A 20,728-nucleotide genomic window follows, 5' to 3' on the forward strand; every position below is an offset into this window, starting at 1 on the left:
GGGGAAACTCAGCGGGTGCAGCAGCATCTATGCCAGTCTGAAGAAGGGTTTCGGCCCGAAACGTCGCCTATTTCCTTCGCTCCATAGATGCTGCTGCACCCGCTGAGTTTCCCCAGCAATTTTGTGTACCTTAGAGAAGAAAACTTCTCTGATCAGGTGAAAAGCTGGAGAGATTGAATGACAAAAGAGTTGACAGCATCATCAGATGTTGAAATGTGAAGGACAATCTGCAGGAGGTGTTAATGAGAGAAGCAGGATAATTATCTTAAATTACTGGACGAACAATAGAATGCAATTAATGTAAAATGCAAATTCTGATATCCGATTCTGTTCGAGACAACTTTGAGTTCCAAAGGTCTGAAGAAGGGTTTCGGCCCGAAACGTCGCCTATTTCCTTCGCTCCATAGATACTGCTGCACCCGCTGAGTTTCTCCAGCATTTTTGTGTACCTTTGAGTTCCAAAGGTCTAGTCAGATAAATAAACAATGTTCTTGTATTTATGTTAACTATCGAGACACACTATAGGTAGCAAATTCAAAATAGTAGAGTTAGAAAATCTAAGTGATAAGAAGATCATTGCACAAAGAGCTGGAGTAACTCAGTGAGCATGTCTGGAGAACATGGAGCAGCATCTCTGGAAAACATGGATGGGTGATGTTTCGGGTCGGGACCCATCATCGTGGTTCTTACAGACAGAAGGGAGAAGTTCTGTGAAACAATGAAATATGGTGCTTAGTTGATCATCACCTCCGAAGTGACAAAACTGCTGATCATTCTGGAGCTGACAGTGCCCTGGGAAGAGCGTATTGAAGAAGCTAATGAGAGGAAATGCGCAAAGTACCAGAAACTGGTGGAGATGTGCCAGGACAGTGGCTGGAAGACATACTATGAGCTCATAGAGGTGGGCTGTAGAGGCTTTGCAGGATGCTCACTCTGCAAAGTCCTCGACCAGTTGGGCATTACGGGGCTGGCAAAGAAGAGGGCCATTCAATCTGCAAGCAAAGCCGCAGAGAAAGCCATTAGGTGGCTTTGGATTAAGAGGGCTGATCCGTGGGCGGTTGCTGCTGGGACACAAGTCGGGCTTGATCAACCCCGGCTGGGTCGCCTGGGCAAGGGTGTCTGATGTTGTGAGACCTGAAGCACCTGATGACCCCAGGTCACATCACTGAGGATGCATCCCAGCGCATCTAGAAGATGTGTCTTTCACACATTCCATTATCGAGGACATCATACGAGTGTTAAATGCACCACACTAATTGGAATAAATGCAAGATGGTCCCCATGGAATGTTTCAGACCCTGATCTACAAGGAAGCGAAAATGCAAAGTGTAGCATCGCACACCAGAAGAGGACAGAAACTTTGAGAAGGCGATCGAAGAAAGTCGAATAAAGGAAGTGGTTAGAGCATTCCGGAGAAAAAAGTCCTTTCAAGATAGAAAGGATGGATAGGGAAAGGTGTTCATTTCATGTGGGTGGCATCATAACGTTGGGGGCATGACACTGATCATACATCTGGCAGGATAGAAGGCAAGGACAAGTGAAAACACTACCATAGTTCTGGATGAGGAGAGAAGGAATTGGACAAAATTCAAAAGGGAATCGTGTTATATCAGGCCGTGTCTTGGAATAATTGGCATCCAATTAAGATACCTCGAGAATTGGTCATCTATGCACTTTGCCTCTGAATTCATCAAGGAAACGGACATAGAGGCCAGTGAGGAGAATACTGATATGCAACAGTTTGAAATCAATTAAGTGGTAATGTTGGGGCTCTTGAAGAGTATCCAAGGCTGGGAAGAGGGGGAAGAGAGGATTTGCCAGTGCCTTTGCATCTTTCCTATTCACAGGAGAGGTCCCAGAGGACTGAAGAGTAGCCAATGTTGTTCCTTTGTTTAAAAAGGCCAGGAGGTTGAGGGGAAGATCTTATAACAGTCTGAAGAAGAGTCTCGACCTGAAACTTCACCCCTTCCTTCTCTCCAGAGATGCTGCCTGTCCCATTCCAGCATTTTGTGTCTATTTTCGGTGTAAACCAGCATCTATAGTTCCTTCCTACACATATAAAATTTATGAAAGGTAAAGATAAGTTAGATAGTTGGAATCTTTGATCCAGAGTGAATTGTCAAAGACTAGGGTGGGCATAGCTTTAAGGTGAAAGGGGCAAAGTTTAAAGGTGATGTGTGGGGTCACATGAAGGCAAAAGTACTACCCCAGAGCCGTGTACAGCAACAGCTAACATGAGGGTAGACTAAGGATTTCAAGCTATGTAATGCCACTTGGACTCAAGGGTTCAGGCAGAAACTGTGCAGACCTATTGGGTCAAGCCTGCATTTTTATCGTGAAGACCTGTACCAACCTTATCACATAATTCACATCTGTTCTCAGTTGGCTGTAGTATGGTTCTGTGACATCTCTGCATCTGTGAAATAGCAATCTGCTTACATTGGAGGTCACATTTGCTCTGGCTCACAATTGGCAAAGTTCGGATGAATCAACCTGATCCTCCATAATGACGCAAAGACCTTCAAGGCCCCATAGAAACAGATACCTAGTCCACTCGCCAGTGTAATGCTAGTGTGCTATTAGTGTTAGGTACAGATTAAACCAGAGTAGAGGTCATGCCTTCTGGTTCCAAATGACCTCCTACAAGATGGACTCTCCGTGCTCCTAATCATCTGATACATTCGGAAGGGCAATGCATTTAGCCTTTGCACTTCATCTACAATAGCTTTCTCGTGTATTGTTCTCTATGTTCCACATTGTCCCACATGATACCTCTGCGGCAGCAAAGAACCATCCTGCAGCAAACCATTACCATGGCTTCTTGACATAGTGCCAGATGGCTCTGCTTATGCACTTTCTCGCTCGTGTGTCAGATGACGTTCCGCCATCGCTTTGTCACAGCCAGTGCCACATCTGTGCCTCTGCAGAGATCGTCCGCAGTGCATGCCTCTCCGCCACAGATCAGTAGGGACGGCCATTGTCTGTACCTCTCCACAGTTGCACTTGTCAGAGTCCGAGAGCCCCCACTTCTTCAGGTTCAGTCCGCAAATCCCACTCCAATGCGGAGGTAGTTCAGGGCTTTCCAGGTGGTACAAGGCAGGTGGTGTCCTGGTGCCATCTGCTGTTTCTTTTTGCTGCCTGGTACGGTTGGCTCTAGTTCCATGAAGCTGTTCCGACTCTTCAGGCGTTTCTTGGCATGTTGGTGATTGTGCAAGGGGTGACGGGGGTCTGTGTCCGCATTGAAGTGTTCTACTGCAGCTGCCCGATCACGTCTTCGAGATGGTTTGTCGATGCTTGCCAGCTCGTACAGATGTTCAACATTTGTCGACTTCAGGCAACCTGTGGTTTTCCTGCAGGCAGTGTTCAATGCAGAGTTCACCTTGCATGCATGATTAGAGCGGTTCCAGATGGGGCTTGCATATTCTGCCAATGAGAAACAGAGAGCCAGGGCTGCAGTGCAGATTGTTGTTGGGTCACTTCCAAATGAGCTGTTTCCCAATTTTTCGATGACCTTATGCACTGCAAACGAACAACCCATATTCTGTCTCCATGGATAGACATAAAAAGCTGGAGTAACTCAGCGGGGCTGGCAGCATCTCTGGAGAGAAGGAATGGGTGACCCTTCTTCAGACTGGTTAGGGATATGGGAATCGAGAGATAAAGGCTGTGATGTAGAGAGACAAAGAACAATGAATGAAAGATTTGCAAAAAAAAGTTAGGATGGTAAAGGAAACAGGCCATTGATAGTTATTTGTTGGGTGAAAATGAGAAGCAAGTGCAACTTGGGTGGGAGAGGGATAGGGAGGGAATGCCAGGACTACCTGAAGTTAGAGAAATCGATATTCATACCACGTAAGCTGCCCAAGCGAAATGAGACACTGTTTGCATTTAACCTCACTCTGACATTGGAGGAGTCCACGGACAGTGTAGGAATGGGAAGGAGAATTAAAGTGTTTAGCAACCGGGAGGTCAGGCAAGTTCAGGTTGTCTACATGGTTCTACTACCCAAATACTAAAGAGGAACAGGATGCTCGCCACCACATTAGCCACGAGCTCGGCTCCTCCTATACCTCGGTTTCTCCAAAACATTTATTAGTGGTGGGTTTCCCCCAAAGTCACCCTACAATGAAACATTCAAGAAAATAGCATACAATTGCATACTTCATTTGTGTTAATATTTTAGAATGCAGTTGTTTTAGAATGTTGTACCTACCTCAACGACTTTCTCTGGCAGTTTTTTCTATACACACACCACCCACTGTGTGAAAATGTTGCCCCTCGGGTCGTGTTTAAATCTTTCCCCTCATGCCTGAACCCATTGCCCTCTAGTTATTGATTCTCTTTCCCTGGGGAGAACATTCTGTGTATTCACCTCATCTCATAATCCATATTACTAAAAGTAAGATGTTGACCACTTCCTGTTTTTCTGTTTTATGATTTTAGAAAAAACGCTGCCACATACTGCTGTGATTTTTGGTCATCTTACTCAGAGTCCCCCTCCGCTGCGCAGGGCAAGAGGATTTTTCCCATCGATGAAAAATAAAAGAGTTGTTAATGTTTTTAAAATATTGACATTCTCTCTGCTGCCTCTGCTGGTGTGAGGGGTAGGGACTATAAAACATGGAAGTGTTGTGCCTCAGTCAGTCTCTGCAAGATGGGGAAGTGAGCAGGCCATCTCAGTCCCCCTCCACTCATCAGGTGCAGAGGATTCTTCCCATCAATTAAAAATAAAAGTGTTATTAGTGTTTAAAAAATGTTAAGAATCTCTCTCCTGTCAATCACGCCATGAAGGCCACACCTTTTCCGGTGGGAGGGGGGACGGATTAATAACCTGGAACTGTGGGTGTGGCTCAGTCTCTGAATGATGGGGGAGGGAGAGGTCACGACTCTGTCTGAGCTGTGAATCAACAGTACACACTGCATGTCTACTGAACTGTAAGTGTTTTTTTGCGTGGTTTTATGGTGGGTTCACCCTGCTTGAAATGGTATGAAACTGCATTTGAATGTGGTGGCTTTGCACCCTGCATGAAGGTATGAAACTGCATTTGAATTTGGTGGCCTTGCACCCTGCTTGAAATGGTATGAAACTGCACATGAATTTGTTGGCCTTGCACCCTGCTTGCAATGGTCGGAAACTGCACTTGAATTCGGTGGCCTTGCACCCTGATTAAACTGGTAAGAAACTGCACTTGAATTTGGTGGCCTTGCACCCTGCTTGAAATGGTAGGAAAATGGATTTGAATTTGCTGGCCTTGCACCATGCGTGAAATGGAATTTCAAGCAATAGCCGTGAGTCAACTGCCAGCTCGCAAGCCGTGAGTGAGCTGCCAGCACATCAGGCTTGAGGGACTGAACTGCCACCTCAAGAATCCATTTGGCCCACAATATCCATACTAGCCCTCTGGAGACCAGTCCACACTATGACCACACCCATGACAACCTACGTCCACCCGCGACAAGCTACGACAAGGTATGACCAGTCGCCGGTTGACGTAGGTAGTCGCCAATGGAATCCATCGAAGTCAACCCGACGACAACCTACATCAGGAGACGTCAATCTGTGCTCATTGGCGTCAAGCCAACTGTCGCCGAAAAGTTTTGAACATTTCAAAATCCAGCGGCAACCAGAAAACGATACGATTCTTTGGGCGATTTGAGGAGACTACTCACGACCATACAGGCGTCAACCCGGCGACCATGTGGCGACAGCCTAGTCGCCTAAAAAAAAAAATCACCTTAGTGGGGCGGGGCTTTACAAATAGCAGTGAAAGGTAATGTTCATACAATGTTTCTTCTCAATATAGCTCAAAATATTTGAGTCGCTCTTAAGGCAGAAAAACAGCATTAAGTTATATTCAATGAAGATATCATGAAAGGATTGACACTACTAGTGGTTAAATGATCAAAGTTCAATTGTGTGTAAAATTGTTGTGCAACGTCTCTTTGTCAAAATATTTTGACAAATTGTCAGATACTTCTTTTGATGCTCCTTTATCTCAGTTCAGGTTATAAAACCAAGATGCAAGTAAACACTTCCCTCATAAATAAATAAATGTTGACTAGAAAGTCATTGGATTAACCAGAACCGAGGCGGTTAGAAACTACGCTGCAGGTTTCTCAAATTTGCTAGTGCTTTAAAAAAATTAAAAAAAATCCCCCTTGTGTATCCTACAAGTAAATAAAACTACGATTTTCTGAAAAAAATGTCACTACAAATTTCCGGAAAAACTATTTTACATGAGGATTAACAACTCAAGGGCCTGACCCACTTGCCTGTCATTTGCGCGTCACGCAGATGGCGCGCGAAGATTTTGTACATCACAAAATCCTGCGGCGCCATGCGTGGCCACGTGTCACTGCCTATGTCATCACGCACCATGCGCGCGTAATGCGCACCATGCATGCATCACGTGCGTGTCACGACACGCGCGTCATGCATCATGACGCATAAACGATGTCACGTAAATTACGCGCAAATGACGGCCAAGTGGGACAGGCCCTTTAGGCTTCAAACTTTAATTCGTACTTCCCACAAATTTTATGAATTTGGATGTTGTAACTGTACTTTTGTTTCTGGAACAAAAAATATACTTTTTAACCATCTTAAAATGCAATGTACTTGATTAAATTAGGCATCCACTTGCATTTTATAATGTTAATACTCCATTCCATAATTTTAATTGATGCATCTGAGAAATTTACAGAAAGTATTTAAAGTCAAAAATCAATGCAATGATTGTTCATCATTTTTTCTCTGGCCAGTGACGTACGTATCATTAAAAATGTATGATTGAGTCTTGTCTTTCTCAGCAGTTGGCCCATGTAGCCTTTGAACAGGAAGTGCTCACTGACACAAAACCCTGTGAAGATCAGGCATTCAGTTGTTTTCACAGAAACTTTGCAACAGTTAGCTGATACAGCACATCCACTTAATCTATCAAATACAGACAGGCACAGATTTACTAATCTATGGCTTTTAGCAATGGATGACATCGTTTTCCACTTACTAGGTTTTATTAGTCTCCTGACAGGAGTTTCTGCCTTTTCAACTTTGAAATCTGCTGTAATGCTGGAAAACCCAACCGTGTCAGACCTGCTGCCACCTTTGGCTGACAGTACAGCTGACTTTGTTGCAAAGTATTGTAAAAATTGGCTCCACTTCTAAGGAATCACACTGACATTCTTCAAAGACAATGTTTGCTAATTCTGGAAACTGTTTGTTCTGGTACTTTCATATGGGTAACAGCTGCACATTTAATAATTTACAGATAATTTAAATTCCCTGGCTCAGTAGACGTTTTACTCCCTGAAAAACCATTGATAAACATGACATCCCAAGCTGTGATGTTTTTCATGGATGCAATGTTTTTAAATTAGCTTGTCACTGCAATTCTTCATATCTGGTCAGTCATTTGTCCTTCATCATTTCTTTATCCCTCTTCCACTAATTCAGGCATTAGCCTCTTTCTAAAGTGCAATTTCAAATCTCTGGCGGGCTTTGATGTTTCTCTGATTGCCATCTTTTATGCGGGTCTCCAGAGTATTAGATAGCAAATCTCTCAGATAGCACCACAGCCAAATAAAAACTAATCCAGATACAAAATCTAAAAATATGCAGTCGTGTCATATTACCAATTAATATTGATAATTTTTCCAAAGCTGTTGTGGCTGGAACTGCTAAAAGAAGCCGAGACACTGATAACAGTACTTCAATGCTCAGTGCCAGAGGATTAGAAAGCAACCTGATGTATGCCTCTACTCAACAAGCTAGAGAAAAATGAAATGGGAATTGCAAGCCAGTCAAACATTCAACATGGCATCTGACAATTTGAATTTGGAAATTGACAATTATTCAGACAGCAGAGAAATGTTAAAGGTAAAGGAAGACTGGAAGAGCTCAAATTATTTTTAAGAAGTAGCAGAGACCTTAGAATTGTAAGAGATTTTGTAAATACGAATACAAAACTGGCTCAGTGGCAGGAACCAAAATATGGCAATCAATAACTGGATGTGTTTGCACTGATGTTCCATTATTCTTTAACTTTGCAAATTACTTGGACATCAATCCCAGGGAACAGCGCTGTAGAATTGGCAGGTGATGTAAAACTTGCCCAAGTGTTCATAGTGACAAGGACTGTTACAGCAATTGGGGCCAGTTGGACAGATCGCTGCAATGTGCGGAAGGAACTCACTAATAACTGTAGGAATTATACAATTTGAAAGGACTTGTTAAAAAAGAGTACCCGCCATAAATGGATGCAAAATCTAAAAAGTAGAGATGGACAGAGAGCACTTACCATTCATATAAACAAAATCACAGAGCAAAAAAAAGTTAAAAGCATGATGGCTTAATTGACTGAGGTTGACATACAATATAGATCAAAGCAGAATTCATACTAGGGCAACTCAGCGGGTCAGGCAGCACATCTGGAGAGGAATGCATGGCCGTCCGAAGGAGGGGTGCGGAGGGAACGCACCCCCCTTTTTCCCCCTAGAGTAATAAATCGCGCTGCCACCCCCCCACCGCCGTTCAGGCCCGCCCGCACCACCGCCCCCCCCCAACTCAGGCCCGTCTTCACCATCCATATGAATAATAACTCAGTTATCAACAGTGGGTTAGCAATAGGCCAACTGCCTTCATTATCTTCTGTATTGCTTTTTGGAAGCCAACTTCACTTTGAACTTGCAACCAACATTTAAAGTTTTTCTTAAAAAAAATACGTATATAATTGCTTCTAAAGGTTTTCACCACCGTAATACTTTGAACTGTCAGACATATCTATTTACATTTTGGACAGTAATTTATTAGATTATACACTTGTAAAACCATTTTCATTTAGAATGCTTATTGAAATAATTATGGTTAGATAAATATCAATATTTGGTACTAACATTATTTCATGTTTGAAGTGCAAGCTCTACTAAGTTTAGTATCTATACTTGATCATAATTATGCTTTGATCAGGTTAATAATGAACCATAAAATGCATTGACTAAATCTCTCCACCCTCGTGTCTCTCACACGCCTAATGTTGGAGATCTAAATTTTATTAAAAATACCTTTCTTCAGATCTGCTCAACATCTTGCCATAAACTTTCTTCATCCAGATCATTAATAGCTGCTCACCGTACAGTCAATTGTACAAAAATAAGTGTTTCCCCCATTTCACAAAGCTTGAAAAGCTTCCAATGCATGAAACTCTTATATTATTTCACAACTGGGAGGTATTTACAATTCCAAATGACTTTCATGCATTGCTTCTCTGTTCACTTTGAATAAAACGTCTTTTGCTCAATGGCTGCTTTGCAACCACAATTTATCTGTCTGGCAAAACTCTTTGATGGAGTCTGATTGTTCAATAATGCTACTATAATGGGGCAAACAAAATGTCATGTTCTTTTTTCTACATGTGATCCAGGATCATCATGATGCCAAATTGAAAATTAATGGCTAAACTGTAAATGCAGAGTTTACTGTGATACACATTTGAAAAGTATCTTGTAGATTATAGAAAAACATTTTTTCATCTAGTGATCATCTCCTAGTCTCCTTTCTTTTGAAAAATCAGTCCAGCTGTGACTTCTGGCTGCTGCAATTACAGCTGCCAAAACTCTAAGCTTAAAAGTTCCTTTACTAAAGTTCTCCGGCTCTCCATCTCACCTTTCTCACTCTTGGTCACCGGCTCAATCTCTTAAAATGGCTCCATGCCACTTTTGGTTAGTAAATCTCCTGTGATCCAATTGATTTTGGTTTGTAATGTAAAGGAAGACAAACTTTGCAGGCCAAATTTGAGACGTTGTTACTGTTGCACAAATGACAGGAACCATCCCAAGCCATGACCACCATCAGAGACTTGTGCAGAGAAAATCATTGCTGAGACTACAGACTTCCTATTTTTAAGATAAGATTTCATGTTCTACAATTTAGTGCTGGTCAGTGTACTACATTGGTAAAAAAGTGTTATTTTTACTCATGTTTCTTCAACTATAACTATAATTGTGACTATTAGTGATGGTTTAATTAGGTTAGTTTGTTATTGTCATGTACTGAGGTACAGTGAAACACTTTTGTTTGTGTGCTATCTAGTTAAAGAAAAGACCATACATGATTACAATCAAGCCTTTATCTGAGGGATTTAGGGGACAACATTTAGTGCAAGATATAAAGGATAAACAGTACAACATTTAGTGCAAGAATTAACACTAATGTCTGACAAAGTCCGGATAAAGATAGTTCAAAGGTCTCCAATGAGGTAGATGGGAGGTCAGGACTGCACGCTAACTGATAAGAGGACCTCTCAGTCACCTGATAACAACAGGGAAAAATCTGTTCCTGAATCTGGAGGTGCACCACCTACCAAATGGGAGAAGGGAGACAGAGCTGTGCACTGTGCTAGATCACTAGGACTGATCTAGCAATCTTCATCGCATCCTAATTTCTGCTGGGGTTAACCCAAGTGAACAATTCAAAGATCATAATCATAGTCCTCAACTGGCTCTGAATTGAAGCCAATGTTTGAAGGCATTATTTCCTGACAGGGTCTACCGTATGGGTCCAATTACCTCCTGCAGGCTAGATACGGGAGATCACTGTTATAAACGGATACAACGAAAGCCACGCGATGAACTTCAATTATTTAAGTCATTGACTTACTTTTGGAACACTTGATAATATTGAACACCACACAAAAGGCATTCTACATTATCAGAGTCAAAAACGTGATGCATGCACTAAATGTGATAACAGTACCAGCTACATAAAGGTCAACGGCAATGGCGTGAGCTGGGGACTATTGGGCGATCAGAACGCCAGAGAAACCTTGAAGATGTATACGAGCATGGCAGAAAGTTTTTTGGGGGGGAATTTAGGGATTAGCAGGTAAAGTGATCAGGATCCCAGAGACCACAGATAATCAGCAGTCATTAAGAGTGGGTGAGGTCGGGAGGGGCAGGGCATGAGGTCTGACCCAAGTACCCAGGTAGGCCAATGAACTGGCAATCACAGGATAGGCACAAGACTGAAACATGACCAACATTACCCTGCTGAAATGTCCTTGCCATAACACTAAATGTAACAAAATATATCACAGCTGCCACTTTGTTATTTGCAATCAATGTTCGGTCCTTGTGCTAAAACTCAGCATGACATGCCAATCTTCAATTATACTATCTGAGAAGTTATCAAAGAAATTCATTATTGCAGTACAGTTTTCTAAGCATCTGTAAGGAAATCGAAAAAGTTATAAAACTGAAGAAAAATATAATTTCTGATTAATCCAAATATAGGTTCAATAAAATAAAATAAATAATTTGTTCCGATGAACTGACGAGATAAAAATGAGCAATGACCTTGTCCATTATATTATTCAGCCTATGGGGATTTTGTTAGACTCTAAATGGCAATTACTTGCAAAGAAAGCTTTTAAAAATGCATCTGAAACACAAATATTGATAACGGAGCTGGTGCAGCAGCATTTTACGGAAAAGTAGATAAACATCTAGAATAAAAGAAAATGATAAAGATACTGTTAAATACGGAAGATACTTGTGGGCACATAAATGTTGACATCGATCAATTGCATCTGTCTGACATTTCCATGGATATTTTTAAGACAAAGATAGATAGATAGATTCATGATTAGTTCGGGTGTCGGGGGTTATGGGGAGAATGGAGAATGGGGTTAGGAGAGATAGATCGGCCATGATTGAGTGATGAGGGAGACTTGATGGGCCAAATGGCCTAATTCTGCTTCTATCACTTATGACGTCAAATTATATTCTCTGCAGCAGTTGGCACATAATTCTCTTTAATATATTTTGGAAATAAAATATTCAGACATAAATATTGGGGAAGCACAGGTGCTGGATACATAAAGAGCCTCTACAAGTCTGAAGGAGTAGGTCGTCTCCTTACCTGTTACACAATTTAATGAAAAGCTCTGCTGTTAAAATGAAAGGCACATCCAAAATAATAATCAAATTGGGTCCTCCGTTATCCTGGATTAAAGATGGATCAAATGGCATACACACTATGCACACCCAATAGAATTAATATCGAACCCTTCGTAGTCGCCACTACAAACGGCCAGACGTACAGGCCCTCTCGTCGGGGCACTATTTTACCAGAGACCGCGGCTTCAGGATGTTACAGGCCGGCAGTTGGAGTTCTTCTCCGGCGATCCCCAGGGAGGAATCTCAGGCTCCGAATGTTGAGTTCACACCCCGCCCGCGGCTAGAAGCTCCGCAGATCACAGCCCCATGATGTCAAAGTCACCAGGCCAGCGATCGGAGCACTCCTCTCTGGCGACCCCCGGCAAGGGTTTGCCCACTCTGCGATGGAAAAGTCCACGCTGTGCCTGCTGCTGTAGCTCTAGTTCCGACTCCGGAAAAAGCCGTTCCAATCCATGCTGTTATCGGCCTGTCCCACTTTCGCGACCTTTACCGGTGACTGCCGGCACCCGTGTTAGCTCGCCAAAATTTTCAACATGTTGAAATTCAGCAGCGATCAGAAAGACACTACGACTCTTTGGAGACCTCTCACGACCATACAGGCGACCCCTGGTGACATGTCGCGGGTGACCTCTCACGACCATAGGAGACCTCTCATGACTGATGAATTTTCAACATGTTGAAAATTTCGGCGACCTATCACGGGTGCCAGCAGTCGCCCGTAAAGGTCGCGAAAGAGGGACAGGCCCTTTAGGCTGCGAGGGAGGCGACATGGATTAAAAATCGCCTCTCCGTCGAGGAAGCGAGCGAAAGCGGGTCCCCCCCCCACCCACCACCCCCTACACAAGACACACCGAGAGACACCAAAACAAACATTCGGACACACTAAAAAACAGTAATCAGTCTCTAAGAAGAGCATTATTTTCCCAATAGATAGTGAAGAGATGCCCAAAATACACGAAGTATTGCTGCTTCATTGTAGCCAAGTCAAGTCAAGAGAGTTTTATTATCATGTGTCCCAGATAGGACAATGAAATTCTTACTTGCTGCAACAGTGTTAATGAGTATTACCAAACCAGCTATTAAACATTATCATCACCGACGCTCCAATAGAATTAACATAGAACAGTTAAACTCTTGAACAATACCATTGTTAAAAACCTACCCAAGAATAGCCATTATCAGTGAAAGGTTATTTTGAATTTAAAGCTAATTCAACCTAGATTAGTAGAGATATATTCATATACAAAATTCGGCAGACTGGCATCCAATTGCTGCCAAACCAAAACTGCGAAATGGAGATAGGAACATTTTTCATAACAAGATAGTCAAAAGGCAAGTTAATTACCTTGCCCTGCTCCCATGAATCGCAGATAAGAAGTCGTGAGAAAGGCTAAATTACTGCATTCTCTCAGCTGAGGTTATGTCTTATATGGCAGGGACAGTGTCTTGCACTACATTCCATTTGCTCAAGACTAGAGCTGGTTTATAGAACGCCTTAGTAATGCATTGTATTTTTTTGCAATTCATGGGGATACTTTCAAAAAATAAAACAGGATGGTACTTATAATGATGAAAAAAATGACTGGTTGTAATCTCCAGTGTGCTTTACCACATTCACTTTGTTGGACAATTTACATAAAACAACAACAAGATATTCAGAAATGGCATTGCTCGTTTTCACAATCTGTGAATGTTCCTATTTGAAATGTTTGCAAAACAAATGAACTTCATTAAAATCACAGGTAGACAAAAATGCTGGAGAAACTCAGCAGGTGAGGCAGCATCTATGGAGAGAAGGAATAGGCGATGTTTCTGGTTGAGACCCTTCTTCAGACTGATGTGGGGGTGGGGGGGCAGGAAAAGGAAAGGAAGGGGAGGAGACAGTGGGCTGTGGGAGAGCTGGGAAGGGGAGGGGAAGGAGGGAGAAAACAAGGACTACCTGAAATTGGAGGTCAATGCTCATACTGCTGGGGTGTAAACTACCCATGCAAAATATGAGGTGCTGTTCCTCCAATTTGTGCTGGGCCTCACTCTGGCAATGGAGGAGACCCAGGACAGAAAGGTCAGATTCAGACTGGGAGGGGGGGTTAATGTGCTGAGCCACCGGGAGATCAGGTTGGTTATTGTGACCTGAGCGGAGGTGTTGGGTGAAGTAATTGTCAAGCCTGCGCTTGGTCTCACCGATGTAGAGCAGTTCATTAAAATCACAATAATCTTGGCAATAAATAAAGGGGAGATACTCAAAATAGATTTGATTTACTTGCATTTTGCTTGTCTCACAGCAGACATTAAAACCAGCTATTTCCATTTAACATATTTAGTTATTTATTCAGTCCCCTTCCTCTGCCCTTTCCTCGCAGTCCTTCACCGTATTTTGCCTCGGGTGCTGCATACACCAGACGTTCCTGGTGCCAACCCAAGATATTTGTCTTCCCATTAGAAATCAAGGTCAAATTCTGTAAATAGACACAAAATGCTGGAGGTACTCAACGGGACAGGCAGCATCTCTGGAGAGAAGGAATGGGTGACGTTTTGAGTCGAAACCCTTCTTCTGACTCGTCAGGGGAAAGGGAAACAAGAGATATAGACAGTGATGTAGAGAGATATAGAACAAAAGATATGCATATATGCAAGATAACCAGCATCTGCAGTTCCTTCCTCCACAAATCCTGTCAACTCAGCAAGGGGGTCTTGAGTTACTGACATCTCACCTCCAATTAATTACTAACTCCTGCATTGCAATTAAGATTAAATAATGCCATTAGTTTGACAAACAACTACCACCAAAGGTCCAGCATGTTTAGGCCCAATCTCCACAATTTTGTATTCTAGGTCTTTATTTTGAAATGTAGGATTCTATGCATTTTTCTCCATATGCTCTCTCCATATGTCTCAGTTTTCTCACAGATTTATGTGCATTTCCAATCAATTCCTCATGTTCTTGCACATGCTTAAGATGCCATTTCACTTAAATAATGTATTTGCACGATTAACTGAAGTGTGCCTTTTAACACTTCTCTGTATAAAATTTCATTAACACTTAAATTGCTTGCAAGAATGGGCAAACATGGTGCTTCAAAGACAATTACTATCTTCCTCTCTATTCATCATACTTCTAACTATAACTAGTTTCTATAAATTTTCAAATTTTAATCTGCATTCAGATTTCCAAGTCACCAAATTGCATCAACAAAGCAGTAATTCCCTCACTTAACCCTGGAAAACACCGTTGCTTAGAATCTTCCAATTGTTTACCATGATCTTCTGCTTCTTTTTGCCGCCAAGCCAACGTATAATAATGCAGTCAATGACTCCTTTATCAGTTAGGCCCCTATGAAATAAGTCAAATGCCTTTTAGACATCCACATAGATGGCATCCTCTCCATTTTCTTTCCTCAGTTACCTCAACATCAAGCATCATCAAGGACTAACACCACCCTCACCGTACTCTTGTTTCACTCCAGCCATCGAGAAGAAGATATAGGGATCTGAAAACCATGACCTCTAGGTTCAAGAACTGCTTCTTCCTAACACCCATTAGGTTATTTAACTCAACATATGCCAACCAAACTCCGAACTACAAACTGTCCTGGTTGCATTAGGAACTTCAGGCTTTTGTTTGATTTTGCACTAATATTGTCTTTTATTGATTTATTGAACTTTGTTTTATTATGTCATCTATTGAGTACTGAGTTTACAGAGCTGCTGCAAGTACATATTATTGTTCTGTTTCGGTACATATGACAATTAAACACTCTTGACACTTGAATGGGAAATATCAGTCTATGGCGTTAGATCTCCTTTCATCCCACTGAAGTCGTTCCTATGCAGTGAAGCCATACTGAAGAAAGGGAGGCCTTTTGAAAAAGATTTTTCAAATAAAGTTTAGATCCAATTAAGAAGTTCCACTTTAAGTTGTTCCTTCTTCTTCTTCTACTTCTTCTTCTTCTGTCGTGTGTCTTTTAGACCTGCAGCTCCGTTGAGGCGAGCCAGGCCAATGTGTCATCGTCCAGGTCAATCAGACCTCGTTCACCGGTGTTTGGAGCAACTGGTGATTATGTGCTCCACTGTCTGTGTTGGGTCCCCACACTCGCAGGAGGCGCTTTCCACGAGGCCCCACCCCTTCATCGCTACTCCATAGCGTCCGACACCTGTCCTCAAGCGGTTGAGGGTTGTCCACTGCTTTGGGGGCAGGTCCTGGCCAGGGACGTCCATGGGGTCATTGATGTAATGGTGTAGCCTAGATGGTTCCGCTGACTTCCACTGGTCTCTCCATCTCGTCTTGACCCATGTTGTTCCTAATCTTCCTCCATTAGCCTGATTTCTTGCAACCGAGATGATACTTTGGTAAAGAAGATACACCCAGGAAGGTGTAAATAACTGATATGAAGTGAAATAGCCATACAAATTGTTTGCCTTTTAATATTCAATTATTTGTTGCAATCATTACAAGAACTATATCTTCAAATTAGTAGCACCTGGTAAGGCAAGAAATGGTGCCCAATATGTTTTCTATTCAATTTAATTGTGGAAAGGTTAGAGAAGCCACAACTCTCGGTAGCTTCCAACGTGCCCTTTTACAAACCAGTGTGAAACAATGTTAAAAAAAGTCTAGAACAAATGCAGAGATGGGCCATTCTTTGGAAAGTGAACAAAAATGTCACACACGTTACCAAATGGCATCACATAAAGCAATAAATTTAAAAAATGCTTGTAAGAGATTAATCTTATTCATTGTTATTTTCTTCCCTACAGAAGTACAATGCATGTCTGCTAAAGATATGAACATTCTATCTTTTTTAAATTCACAAGAGTATGCAAGATAAAACTGCGTTATGAAAAAAAAGGCTTCCGTGTGAGGTCACACACGTGACCAGTCATATTTGACCTCTGAGCCCAAACAAACATTGTCGGCATAACATAAATGTTTCACTTGATAAACTTCAAATTAAAAAATATGAATCATATATGCAGTACAAAACAATATACCCGTAATGCTTTCAGAATTAGAAGAGATGTATTCCACAATTTTTCATATTTTGGTCACACACGTGACTAAGAATGGGACCAGATGCATTATTGATTCTGTGGTCCATGTCAGCTACATTCAATTTCTATGTCCTGACTATGAGGAAGCTCTGCAGAATTAAATGTCCTATCCTGTAATGATCCAGCGCCAGCAATGTCTATTATCAAGTCAGATAATTTCCGCTATCTCTACATCATAACCATCAAATAAATACATAATGCGCAGAACTCAAATTGTCATTTACATGGAGTCAAAGTGACTGCAGATGCTGTAATCTGAAGAAAAATTATCAAGCTACTGAAGGAACTCAGCAGGTCAGGCCGAGACCCTCCCGCAGTTCATTGCAGGTACATGCTCTGCCAGTTATTACTGAAACACCAGAGATGAGGCAAATAGGAAAAACAAAATATTTGAAAAGTAATCTTTATACCAGCAGGAACATAATTCAGAAGTAGGCAATGTTTATATTTGTAAGTTTCCTTCATTATAGAGTTCATATCAAAGTCATCAAATGAATCAAGTTATATCATCTTTCAAATAATAAAATATGTTGTCAAGGGTACTTCTTTCAAACCCTCTCTGCAATTTATAGAGCACAGCTCGCAAATTGGGAATGCAATGTAAACAGTGAAGTACACTACACAAAAACATTTTAGAAACTCTTTGGATTAATCTAAATTCAATGTATACAATGTAATCAATATGAGAGGTGCAGAGGTGTGAAAAAGCACGGCTTCTGATTCAGGGGTAGTTTCTTCCCAGCTATTATCCCAGGGAACTGAACCATTCTATCACCAACTAGAGAGTGGTCCTGATCTACCATCGACATCATTGGATGTCGGACTATCTTTAATCAGACTTTACCTTGCACTAAACATTATTCCCTTTACCTTGTATCTGTACATTGTGGAGAGATTGATTGTAATCATGGATAATCTTTCCAATGACTGGACAGCTTGCAACAAAAAAGCTTTTCACTGTACCTCAGTATACGTGACAATAAATGAAACTAACTAACTAAAACCATGAAGGGAATAGATAGGATGAATGCACAGAATCTTTTACCCAGAGTAGAGGAATCAAAAGTAAGACAACATATTTAAGGTTGGTGGGGCAAGATTTAATATGAACCAGAGGGGCAACTTTTTCATCTGGATGGTGATGGGAATATTGAACGAACTCCCAGGGGAGGTGGTTGAGGTGGGCAATAGACAATAGGCGCAGGAGTAGGCCATTCAGCCCTTCGAGCCAGCACCGCCATTCACTGTCATTTTGGCTGATCAACCACAAACAGTACCCTGTTCCTGCCCTCTCCCCATATCCCTTGACTCCGCTATCTTTAAGAGCTCTATGTAACTCTCTCTGTAGCTATTGTAACAGCATTTAAAAGACATTTGGACAGGTGAATGATCAGGAAAGGTTTGGAGTGATATATGGGACTAGCTTCAATGGGGTATGTTGGAATCCATGGATGAGTTGGGCAGAAGGGCCTGTTGCTGTAGGACACTATGGCTTTATGGCATCATGACTAGTCACCCACATGAACAATTTTGAAGACAGCCTATTCCTTGTACTATCTTTTAGATTTATTTCATGTTTTATTTTTCACACTGGTTCCCTAGTCCCAGATCACTGTAGATTTCGAAATGGAAACATAAGAGCCCAAGACGAATGGTCCCATTACTTCCATTTATTTCAGTAACAGTCCGTTCAAATCTGGGAACATTCGTTCAAGTGCAGGAGTAAATAAATGGCAGAGAGTAGAATGAACTAGTCTTCAAATATGGAGTAGACAGTAAAGCGGAAAAGCCCCTCTCAGGTGCACGATTTGTTCCGCCACCCTTCTGTTTCATTTGACGCGTCCGTGGCTGGAAATTTCAAACATATTTACCAAGACTTGAATTAACACTCATCGTTCTCGGATGGATAACGCCAAGGATGTGTTAGTAAAAGCTGAACCGTATCTTTCGACATAACCGTGTCCTCTACTCCGATGCAAAAGGGTGGAATTTTAACTCACGTTGGACGTGTCAATGTCTAAAAGTAGCCACCGTGCTATATTGTATTGCCATGTTCCCCATCTATATTTAGGATGAATAAAACGTCCCCGCAGTTGTCTGGAGGAGTATGTATCACCGAAAGAATGACAAGTATTCATTTTTAAACTGGGACACAAACAAGACGGGCGGAGCCCAAACGAGGGAGCAATGTTGTAACACCACACGCACAGATGCTCGCTCATCTTGTGATGGCCATCGGGTCATTCGCAGGACTGTAACAAATGCAGTTGACATCTATTTTTAATCAAAGGTCAACAAACCCCCAAATACACCAACATACTTCAATATTCCACGCACAAAGTACTTCTAGCACCTTCCGACAGCCAACCACCCCGTCCTTTTTAAATGGTTAAAAAAACACAACGACCTTTATAAAACTCTTTATAAATTGTGAAAGTATAAACAGTTGTTTAGAGGTCCATTCTCTTCAACAAGGTACCAATCACATCACCGTCGTTGCCGACACACTACAGCAGTCCCTGTTATTAAAAACCATAAAATTAAACCGTGTTTCCAATTATTTATTATTTTTTAAAACAAGGCGTTCGTTCAACTTACCGCTGGTGCTCATTTTGATTCGATGAAGTGAATTCCCAAATAAATAATGTTCGAAAAGGCTTGTTGCACACGAATCAACCTGTTGTCATTCAATGCGCAAAAAAAAAGAGCGTGCGCCTCTATCGGGAAAAAAAGGCGGATTTGCAAACTAAAACTGCTCGTTAAATCGATGTGGTTCAATGTCGTAGCGGTTACTTTATTATTATTTTTTCCTGTTTGCATCCGACGATTTTTCCTCCCTTCCCGCCGGCTGCGGTTTACCTCCCTCCTGCAGCAGTAGCAGCAGTGATGGCGCGATTCCTCTCTCTCTCTCACTCACTCACAGCCCAAATGCGGCTTCTGGTCCTCGCACTCGTACTCTCTCTCTCGCTCTCTCCTCCCAGGTCTCTTGCCCAGCGCTCGTGCCCGCGCCTCCCATTCCCCGTGCCCGCGCCCGCAGCAACACAGCCACCGCCTCAGCCATGCGCGCCCCCGCCTCCCATCGCCGCGGCGGCGGCGGTCCGGGGTTGGTAGGGAGGCTGTGCAACTAAACTGCACGGAACGAAACTGTTGCAGGTGATTGTTTTTGCGGGCAAGAGGCAAAAGGCTGGCTGGAGACTTGTTGTTTTGCAGGAAAGGAACTGCAGATGCTGGTTTAAAACCGAAGATAAGATACAAAAAAGCTAGAGATTGTTTGCAGGCAGAGGCAAAGGGTGGAAAACAGAAATATTTTTTCCCCTCTCACATGCGAGCACACGCACTGTGGCAGTATCCTAAAATAACTGCATAAAATACTGGTAAAACTGCAATTAATTCCCTCTGCCTATGGAAGCTGTCTGATCTGCTTTTTAAATTCAAATTGCAGATACTGGAAATCTGAACAACGCATGTATACGTGTGCATTATATGTATATTATATATGAGTTGTTCAGATTTCATATATATATATATATATATATATATACTAGACCAAGTGCAGACCCGTTGGGTCTGTTTCCCCAACGGCGTTTGCGGGGGGGGGGGGGGGGGGGGAGAGTGAGAGCAGAGAGGGGTGAGGAGAGGGAGAGCAGAGAGAGGTGGGAGAGGGGGAGGGAGGTGTGGGGGAGGGAGATGGGGTAGAGGGGAGAGGGAAGGTGAGTGGGAGAGAGAG

General features: G+C 42.3%; 1 protein-coding gene across 3 annotated transcripts in view; it reads right to left on the minus strand.

Annotated features, from left to right (window-relative positions):
* The window catches only part of ablim2 (actin binding LIM protein family member 2), a 282,951-nt gene extending 262,960 nt beyond the window's left edge, over positions 1 to 19,991 (minus strand). For all 3 annotated transcript variants that reach the window (XM_033019316.1, XM_033019307.1, XM_033019299.1), the window contains exon 1: positions 19,600 to 19,991. In XM_033019316.1, coding sequence (XP_032875207.1) covers positions 19,600 to 19,612 — 13 coding nt within the window. In that variant the 5' untranslated portion in view covers positions 19,613 to 19,991. The remainder of the gene's footprint in view (positions 1 to 19,599) is intronic.
* Between the last annotated feature and the right edge of the window lie 737 nt (positions 19,992 to 20,728).

Source organism: Amblyraja radiata, chromosome 1 (genome assembly GCF_010909765.2).
Source record: "Amblyraja radiata isolate CabotCenter1 chromosome 1, sAmbRad1.1.pri, whole genome shotgun sequence".
Lineage (NCBI taxonomy): Eukaryota > Metazoa > Chordata > Chondrichthyes > Rajiformes > Rajidae > Amblyraja > Amblyraja radiata.